General features: G+C 35.2%; 1 protein-coding gene across 1 annotated transcript; it reads left to right on the top strand.

Moving 5' to 3' along the window:
* Positions 1-5,340: 5,340 nt before the first annotated feature.
* On the top strand, positions 5,341-10,212 carry LOC110020348. The gene is made up of 2 exons (XM_020718416.1): positions 5,341-5,427; positions 9,306-10,212. Exon 2 carries the CDS (start codon positions 9,389-9,391, stop codon positions 9,866-9,868), a length of 480 nt encoding a protein of 159 aa, XP_020574075.1. The 5' UTR covers positions 5,341-5,427; positions 9,306-9,388; the 3' UTR covers positions 9,869-10,212.
* Positions 10,213-10,386: the final 174 nt, after the last annotated feature.

Here is a 10,386-nt window from a genome sequence, read left to right as displayed (position 1 = left end):
TTCCCTAGCCAACCATCACTTTTCTGGGATTTTGTGTGTTTACTGGGTGTAAGACATGGACATAAGTATGTCAGAGGCGATCTTTTTACATGAAGTCATGCCCAACATGGAGGAGCTGTAATGATTCACACTAACGTAATTTTTGCAGGTGATGCTTACTTCTTTTCCCATCAAGCATGGTTCACTTCGTTGCATGCATATAACATGTGCTAACCCATTTGTTTTGCGGGCCACGCCATTTTTTTTTTTTACTTTCATTATATACTTTTTAGATTCCCTTGACTCGAGTCTTATATTAGAAATAAGGTATGGTTACGGACTCCAAGAAGCCAGACGGGTGGAGTAACGGACAAGGACCAGAAGTTGTAAGCTCGTGTTCTATACCTTGATTCTGATTTCTCATTTATGTATAGAATTAGGACCAAACTTGTATATGCAGTGCATAACCGCTATTTTCTCTTTTGTGAGATATGTTGTCGATCCAGTGACATCAGTATTTTTTATTATATTTGGAGTGCTTTTACTTTTCAGCAGTGTGATTGTCTTGGCTTTACAATTATTTGCTTATGGATTGTGTGAGAATCATGAGTTATAACTTAGGTTCTCTAAAGGCCTAAAAGTTAAAAATTTTCTACAAAATAATAATAAAAGATTAAGATTAATCAAAATTTTGAATTAAAATATTTCAAGATTTTTCAAAGTCTGTCTTTACTTTCTTGCATGGACTTCAGGCCAGATTTTAAATACGTTGCATAACATGTACATATATATAGTCATATTAATAGAGCTTCCACGCTTAAGATTAGAAAACTACATCATATTGCACGTCCCGAGGAGAAGTCCCCATACTCCTATAACCTGACTGGCACAACATAGAATTCTACTTAGGAGGTTGTCTAGTGCATTTAGGGTGTTAGAGGCTTCTTCGATCCAGAAGGGGAGTAAGTCCTTTGTGAGAGGATTTTGGATTCGTAGTCTTACCTCTCTTTTCTTTCCACTCCAGCGACTTCCTCGTCACTTTAGCAAGTATAAGTCCCACCTCTACTTTTATTACCTACATAGGGGCATAAGATTTAGAGTTTCCTTCTCTAAACTTTAGGGCTACCAAGGTCCCCTTGTACGATGCAATTCATAAATTGCTGACAAGGGCTCTACAGCTGTGGTGGGTCTACTACCGTCACGACCAGGTATACCTGAGATCTTAATAGGATGGGATGATAGATCTATAGTATTCTGACACGACTATCTCTACCCGATTAGTATTACTCTACCCTTCCTTTGCTTACCCACTTTGAGCCATGTCACTTCTTTGACACTTCATCAATGTCGTCTGATAGGCCTCAATTGTGAATAAGCCACCACTCATTTGGGATACGATAATTCACCCTCTACCCTTATAGCCCAGATTGGCCTTGGAAGCATAGTGGGGACCTTACGAGATGACCAGATTATTTTATAGGCCCTGTTCATCGATGAGACATTGCCAATTTAGGATCGTTAGAGATTCATCCTCTGCTTTTGTGGCTTAATGAGAGCTTTGAAGGCATTTTGATGCTCCTATGAGATAACCAACCTTTGTGAGGAATAGATGCGGGGAGTTTTATCATATATGGAAATTATTAATTCAGAGATTTCAATAGATGCAGGGAGACAAGTGGAATGTCCAAGCTTTCTTATTGTCACCAGAAGGGGCTAAGAAGGATGCTTGCCCTTGATAGTCACCTACGGTCGTCACATCCTTAAAATTAGGTTTTTAGGATTTAATTTAGAGGAGAGAACTTCTTTCCCTGTAGTCTTTTTGCATTATTAAATTAGGACTAGATTTACAGAAATTAGGTTAGCCACTTCACTAAAAATCATCACAAATCAATCACTCAAGCTAGGTTTTAATTTAGTAGGCTAAAACTTTTCATAATTTAAGATTTATTCATCCTTGTGGGATCGATACATGAAACTCAAATCTATATATTACTCATATGATACGTATAGTTTCATGATTCATCGGTGCATCACTTTGTATCAAGAGACAAGCGTACTGCTTTCTTCAAGTTCTTAAGGCAAGCAAATAACTTCATATGATAATTTGAATGTGAGCAAGCGTTTAAAAAAATAAAGGACTTCCTAGCATCACCCTCACTCTTGCAAAGTCCCAAGCCAAATGAGAATTTTTTTCTTTTTGTACTTATGGGTTAGCTCAAAAGTTTTTAGATTGGTTTTAGTTTGAGAGGAGCAAAGAAGCAATTCTCAATCTACTATGTCTGCCAAGTCCTTCAAAGTGGCAAGTTCAAGTATCTAAAAATGAAAAAATCTATTTCTATCTCATTATCTCCACTAACAGGCTTCACCATACTTCCAAACACATTAGATTCGGGTAATTATCGGCTATCCATTCAAGTCTGCCCTTACAAAACTTGAACACTCCAAGCGACTTCTGAAATGGACAGTGGAGCCAAGTGAATTTGAGAAGTCATATCTATTAAGAGCTGTCACCAAAGGCCAAGTGATTGTTTATTTTCATGGCAGACATTTCTAAGACGAACGGTCCTAGATACATAAGAATACGTGACAGCTCAACCTGGATACTAAACATTCATGGGGTGACCAATTGTGCTAGGGCGAGACTCCGCCTCACCCTTACTAATACTAAGAACAATCTTGTTTATTATTCAGTAGAGGTGAAGTTTTAGGTTACCAACAATCAGTTAGTCTATGATTTGCCTATGCAATAGGTGCACAACTTAAACTCCTTAGGAGGCAGAAGTGTGCCCTCTCAACCTACACCCAATGTATTTATAAGGAGAGCGGAGGAAGTCAAAATCCGACACAAGGGCAATGACATAGTTTATCAACCCATTACACTAAAAGATCTTCGTTGAAAAAAAACTAACAAAAAAAATACAACAGATAAAAGATTTTTTAATTATTCCAACAAAAGCATACAAAGTATAAAGAGGAAGCAAAATACTTAACGAGGGGATTTGATACTGCTTCGGTCAAGACATGCCTCAATTAAAACAGCCTCATGTATAAAAACTCTCCCCTAACCTAAATTGGTTAAACCTTCCGACTCAACCTGCGCCTAAAAGACACAAACTCTTTCTTGCAAATCTAAAAGTTATTGATGAAGGCTATCACCGTCTTCTCCACCTTTAGCATGCGAGCTGACATCTCATTCATCTCCTCATCCTGCTTGACCCCAATAACCACTCGAACAAAATAATTCTCCAATTCATCCATGCGAACATACAACATTTTAGGGGATGTTTGAACCCCTTCAGTGACCTCCTTATAAGTCTTAGGGGGAGGCGAAGGACTGTCAGGACGATCAACCCATCATCCTCATCAGAAAGTCGATCACCTTCAGAAATGCTTGGTCAATGATCCCTGTTGGGGCCGGTTGGACCTGCTTTCGAGTTTGATATGTCAGTGTTGCCTGTATAACCAAACCTCAAAAGTACCATAGAAAAAAACCCCATACCTAGAAATAGAAGAAAATTTGACATGTCAAATGTCCTTGTAGACTCACCAGCGAGCACAAACTGAAGTAGCGGGAGTGAACTAGAAGCATCCAAGTAACCTAATTAGACAGGAGTCTCTGAACAATGAAAGGAGATACTGAGGTCGGATCAAAGTTCAAATCAATTGTCTGTGTTTCCCTTTGCATTCTACAAATTTCGAGTTGGATGAACCTATTTAATTCTGCAGTGGCAGCTGAATTTTTCTCATGGTACACTCCTCTTCCTTTTACTCTTTATGCGATGCCGACCTTTTAGCTTTCCAAAAGCATGGTGGATCAGGCCTTTTTCAGGAATATCTCCTTGGGTTTTCTTTTTGTTGTCCAACACGATGCAAAAGATATGAATGGAAACCAACAAAAACAAAAGAGAGCACCATGCATAGTAGGAGTAAGGAAGGAGTTCCAATGCACTATTTATAATAAATGGAAACATAAAAAATCAAGAAAGTTCAATTATTGAGTCATTGGTTAAACAATAAATGAAATCTATTTTTTTGCATTTAATTCTCCTATTTTTATCGCATCGTCAATTTCAAGAAGTAGATGAATCAACGAACTAAAATATGTACATCGAAAATGTGTCTGCATTGTTCCTAAGAAGATTTAACGATCTAGAAGGGAAAAGTATGATGAAGGTGTCATTGTCAGGAGATCATCAAAACCACATAATTGAACGAACCAAGCCAATCGGGCCAAAACCGACTAAGCCACGAGGCAAATAAGAAGATGATTGAATGATCCAAGCACGAGCCATCCAATCGAACATGAGATGAAAATGCATCTTAGCTAACAACTACAAGAAAATCAACTCGATGTGATAACATACCCCCAAGTAGTGCCAATCCAAATGAAGGTCCAATTCTACGAAGTATCTCTAACCATCACATGGAGACTCCAGGTGCTTCTCATATGGGATTGAGGATAGTCAACTAGGTTGGGTTAGTCGATCAAACCACACCGACCAAGATCAACCGATTGAGCTGACCTCATCGACTAGGCTTAGCCAGCCGAGCTAGAGATGGTCGGGCGCAAGCCCGTACATGCAAATTTCAAAAATACCCCAATATATATTCTTTATAGGTGGGGGCAAAAATATATTAACATGATTTTACTGAACTATTTATAAATAGAAGAAGCATCAAATCGAGAGTGAACATTACTTTTAATGTTCATTTTTTTTCTTTATATTCTCTCTCTTTGTTTACATTATATTTCTTGGATGTGATTCACGTATAATCTTAGATTCAACATTATCACTTATAACAAACATACTATTAAATTCTTATGTATTTACATATTTACCATTTATATTTTTACATTTATTCCAATAACACTAATCTTTGGATGACATGAATATCATGCATGCATTTTGATATCATTTAAAGTTTGGTGTGTTATGTAAATAAATATAAAAATTAAGTTTTAGTGACATGCATGGAAATCCTCCTTCCTTTTTTTAATACTAGCTACATCTGTTTTTTTTTTTTGTTATTATTAAATTATTTTTTATTAAAAAAGGATTGTAAATTACATATTTTACACTTATAACATAAAGTACTATGTTCAAGACCTGTCATATCGTATATTTTATAAGTACTTTTTATCGTGTCTGTGCTATATAAGTTATTTTTGCCATTTAAAATTGATATAATAATTTTTATTTACTAAATATATTTTAAAATAAGCATGGCATATGCCCAATTTATATAATATATTAATATTAATATTATTAAATGAATAAAATATGAAAAGGATTTTATTCAAGGCCACTTACAGTGTCGCTTTCTAGTTGCAGAAAAGCTCTTAAAAAAGAAAAAAAATCCATCTCATCATAATCAAGGTGTAATTTTTCCTTCTCCTCGGGCGTCGAGCGGTCCTGTACTGTTGGAGAGGAATCCATGAGCGTATAGGTAGGCTCATTTTTTCCAAATCCAGTCGTAGTTTTGTTTGGAGGAGACTCAGCGTGATTCACACGGCTTATGAGCTCGGATCTGTTATTTCTATGGTGTAAAGGTGCGAGTTTCGTATGTCATGTAGCAGTCATCTGAGAAAAACCCTATTGGAGGAAAATTAACTCTTGATTTGTGTTCGATTTTTAGTTTTATTTTCAAATTTTGAAATGCATCGCAGTCTTCGGAGTCAAAAGTTTAGTGTTTTTCATTTGCTTTTTGTGGGATTAAGGCTTTGTTGTTGTTGTTGTTGTATTTGCTTTTGTTGAGCGTTGTTGCTGGATGGTGAGTCGATATTAGGGATTTGTTACTAGCTCGTCAATGTTTTTTTTTTTTTTTTTTTTTTTTTTTTTCTTCTGCGTGTTTTGAGATTCTATTGTAACCTACAATGGAGTTCGGTTGTGGCGTTTTTTGGCAGATCATCGGTCCGGCGTTCCTTGGTTTAATGTATGGTTAGAATGATGAGATGAGTTATGATAGCGGGTGTCTTTCAAATTTGTTCTTTTATTGTGTTGTATGGGTTTGTCATCTTTCTGGATTTGGTGCAGTTTGAGAGTTTAGGGTTCTTTTGCCGTTGATTTTCTGGCTTAGCTTCTTTTTATGGTTATTTTGGTTTCCAAAATTTTAATGAAGGGGATAGATCTGTTTATTTGTTTAAATGCTAAAAGTGCATGGATCATGGATTTCTTTTCTGTGAAGGTTTGGATTTATCTACTTGCCTAATTGCAAGAGATATTTGAAATGATTTAAATGCTAGAATCTCCTGGATAAAAAAATTTCTTTGCTTTGGGGTTTATGTTTTATAAGTTAACTAGAAATGAAAATGTTAAGGTGGATGTGAGGTTAACTTCGGAAGTATAAATTCAGAAAAGATTATATTAGAGAGATGATAGGGTAACATATGTTTAAAAGAAGGTATTTTAGAAAAGATTTTAATATTTTGGACACATATTATAGAGTGGATGGCACACTAATAAAGCAACTAGATAAAATTAGCGTGGATGTTTAAAAGGAAAACTAGGCAGACTAAAGATCACACCGCTTGAAATTGTGCAATAACATTTACATAAATGAAGATGTCATCATAAAAAAAAAATGGAAATGTGGATTTGTTTTTGAAGTTTTTTCTTCACTTTGGAGTATATTGATTCCCAAAATTGTTGCTAGAAGGTTCAATTGGAAATGATATATGTGTGGAATTTGATTTTCATCTCCATTTCTTGGTCATTCTTTCTTATTAGACTTTTGTTCTACTTTCTTTCACATATTTTTAGCCTCGTAAAATTAGTGCAGATTCCTCGCACCATGTTATCTTTTCTGTGGACATTTTCTCTCTAGGATCCATCCAAAAAGGCATTTTAACAAGTTTTTTTTTCTTGTTGGATCTTAAGCTAAGATCCTTTTCATTGGTTTTTTTTCCTTCTTATGTTTAAGTTGTCTTGTTCATGCTAAAATTTTTAATTGCTGTTACATATGCATTTTTTTATTTCTTTTGTTAGCGAATGGATTTTCTGCTTGATGAAAGTGATTATATTAGTCGTGGAAGGTTGATGGTATAAATGTTAAAAAGCTTCATAGAGCAGGTCGTGGATTTATTCAGTCATTCAATCTTTTGAGATAAGCTTAAACTATGATCGGACTATCAAAACGATTACTCTGGATATTCTAGAAGCATGGCAAGCTAGTTGCTTGTGACTCTGTCGGCCTGTATAGTTTATATAGAGTACAGTGCTATGCTTGAACTCCCTTTTCTATGTATTTATGTTGTTCCTGATGATCTCCACTTTTATGCATAGATGCTCTTTCTGATAACAGAACATTTTGTGTATAATTTTAATTCACATTGTTTATCATGTGTAATTGCATGAGAATCAGCATTATGAAATATATCTTCTATTAGAATAGAGGTATACTTGAAAAATAAACATTTTATAGATATTAATAAGATTTCTTGTCATTGTTGAATATCTTTTACCTCAAGTATGCAATGATTAATTCTCTCACCTCAAAAAACAACAATCTTGATTTTTGATGGAAATTGAGCTTAAAGCAGAATAAATTTATGCCAATAGTACGATGCCAACATCTATTTTAATGAAGAATACTATATTACTTAGAAAATTTCAAAACTTGCATACATATATGGATGTGCGGAGCATGTGTACTCATTAACACCCATTTTATATTCTCAAATACTCACTGTTTTTTCATCATTTATAAGCTTATGCCTTTGTATCTGCAATTAATCGTGTGATTGTAATTTGAAGAAAAAATGTTTATGTGTCTTAAAAATCTTCCTTAATCAAAAATTTATTTTGCTTCTGTTCAGAAGTTGCTCCTTCATGAATTCATCATATCATCTCATTAAGAATTTGTCTTAAATGGTGAATTCAAGCTTTTTAGTCACCCTTTAATATTGATACTTGTTAGCATGAAGTTCCGTCAACTTTATGAAACCTCCTTCGAGTCTCATTTAACCTAAACTTATGGAGAGCAGTCTCAACAGATCTCGTGTTGGAAGTGTCTTTCTACTTCAATACAAAAATAAGTGCCGTCCTTACTTTTATGTTTGCATTTAGTCTCATCAGGAGCTTCTCCTGATCAACTAACCACCTATTCTTATCGACAATCTCATCTAGAGCTTCGGTTAGCTTGCATGGATGCCAAATATAATAAAATCTTTTCAATTAAAATTAGTTATATCTTCAAACTGTAACTGCAATTATTTATTGTCTATGCATTCTTTACCTATTTATACCTTATCATCCTCCAAGTGTTCATGCATTCAATAAAGCCTCTGTCTACTGTTTTGATTGCTCATTCGTTATCAATATCATGAGTGTTTGTTGCTGCTCTTCCATTCATGTGCTTGGTGGAAAAAATCCTAGTTTTTCTTTAATGCTGTTTTTCTTATATATTGATTGTTTTCTAGGGAGAAGGTATGTTACTGTTGCGATTTCTTGATGTTATTTTTCTAAAAAATTTACAACTCCACCCTCTTTTATGAATTGACTGGTATACTCTATTTCCTACACAATGTTTATTCACTTTAATAGATAGTTGATATAATGTTTGACAATAGCAACAAATTTGTAATAATATTCAAAATTACTGAATGCCTGCCATCTTTTTTTCATTGCAAGTTATTTTACCCTGTATAATATTTTATGAAGAGACTTGCCATGGGACATGTCCCTTCTCTTCATCTTCAGCTTTCAAGCAAGAGTAGTCCTACACTCTTGTAATATATCTTAATTTGAATTGGTGTCTTATTAGATGTTTTTGTGTAACTTATTATATCAATTCATTCATTTGGGACTTATGAATCATCACGTTCCTCATGTCCGGAAGATTTTTTTTATCAAATACCTTTACGTCTCTTCACAACTGCTGGTGTAAAGCTGTGCGCATCAACTTCTCCCTAGATCTTGCTTTAGTTGGAGCTCCATGTACTGGCATGCCCTATTTGATTATCTTACGTAAGTTTCACATAAAAATAAAGCTTTTCACTAAGAAAAAGGGTCTTTTACCTGGATTAAGGCATGTGGGTGAAATTCCATTATGTTCAGATAATAATTTATTTCCAGGCATAATATCTCAGTTTCATGTTTGAGTGAATTTGCCTTTTTTTAATTATGTTTATATGGGAACAAGTGGAAGCCAAGGACTGGGAAAGCTGGATGCGGAATATTATAAGCGGTTGTGTATGAAATCACTGATTTGAAGAGATGTTCATAAACTTTCACATAATTAGCTGACTGGCCACTAATATGGATTTATTTACAATTTATTGCTTCTTTCATTTTGTTTTGTTCTAATCCGCATGATATTGTGTTCAGGAATATTTACATTACAGCCGTAGATTCAGCTGTATTTAAGCTTATCTTCAACAAAAGATCTTCTCGTTGACATAAACAAGAGCATGACTCAGATTCCTGAAATCTCTGAAAAAAGTGGTGATCCAATCAAGATTGGAACGGTCGGCACAATAGGCTCTTTAATGTCCCAGGAACTAGATTCCATGAACTCAGCCCAAGCAGCTTCATCCTCTCAAAATAAAAATTTGACCACCCCTCCTTGCCTTCCCTGTGTTGATACCTCTAGCACACAACCAAGTAAAATTCAATCCAACGAAGCCAGCAGCAGCAACAACCACAATGCTCATCCTCACCACCTTTCTAACTCCCAGAAACTCAACAAGCAAAAACCTCTGAAAAATGGCCAGCGAGCTCCAATTTTGACCAACGAAGCCATCCCAGACAAGAAAACTAGAAGAAACAGGCCCAGCACAAAAGGACGGCGCACTTACATCGTTGAAGTTGTGGATATTAAGTGCGGCAATCCTATGAGCAGCAGGCTGAAGAAGTTTGGCTTCACCAAATTATCCGAAACAATTGGTTAGTTTTGCATCAGTTTGTTGCCATGAGTTCTTTGTTTTGTGCAGCCTGTTCCCTCAACAACTAAGCATATGCTTCTGCTGCTGAGTGCCTTATTCTTCTGGAGCCTAATATGAGATCACTTTCTTTGACTTGTGAGCTCCTGCGGTGATTTTTTTTCGGATTTTTATGTATCCCATCTTCCTGGAAGAGGAAGGTTTCATAATTTTACTTTTCCTACCTCACCTGTAGAAGTTTAATCTGGGAGAAGAGAAACATAATTCTAGTTTAGGAAAGTTGTTGGACACATAAATGTTTATTTAGATGAAGGATAAGGAACTCATACTAATTCTGTGACATTCTTCCTATGTTACCTTAATGATCTTACCTTAATGATCTTTAATATTCAGTAACCTTTTTTTGTTTTTGTTTTTTTTACTTTAATTCAGTGCATTTATATTTTCATGCCACTTGGTTACTGTTGTAGCGTTGTTTCGTATCTTTTCCTTTGTGTTGCTCAGTCAAATTTTTGGAAGTGATTGAA

Source organism: Phalaenopsis equestris, unplaced genomic scaffold (assembly GCF_001263595.1).
Source record: "Phalaenopsis equestris unplaced genomic scaffold, ASM126359v1 Scaffold000094, whole genome shotgun sequence".
NCBI lineage: Eukaryota > Viridiplantae > Streptophyta > Magnoliopsida > Asparagales > Orchidaceae > Phalaenopsis > Phalaenopsis equestris.
Note: the sequence above shows the minus strand (reverse complement) of the source record. Positions and strands in the feature narration are given on the sequence as shown.

Coding starts and splice junctions, on each gene's coding strand:
- LOC110020348 (XM_020718416.1), top strand. CDS start 9,389: ATGACTCAGATTCCTGAAATCTCTGAAAAAAGTGGTGATCCAATCAAG.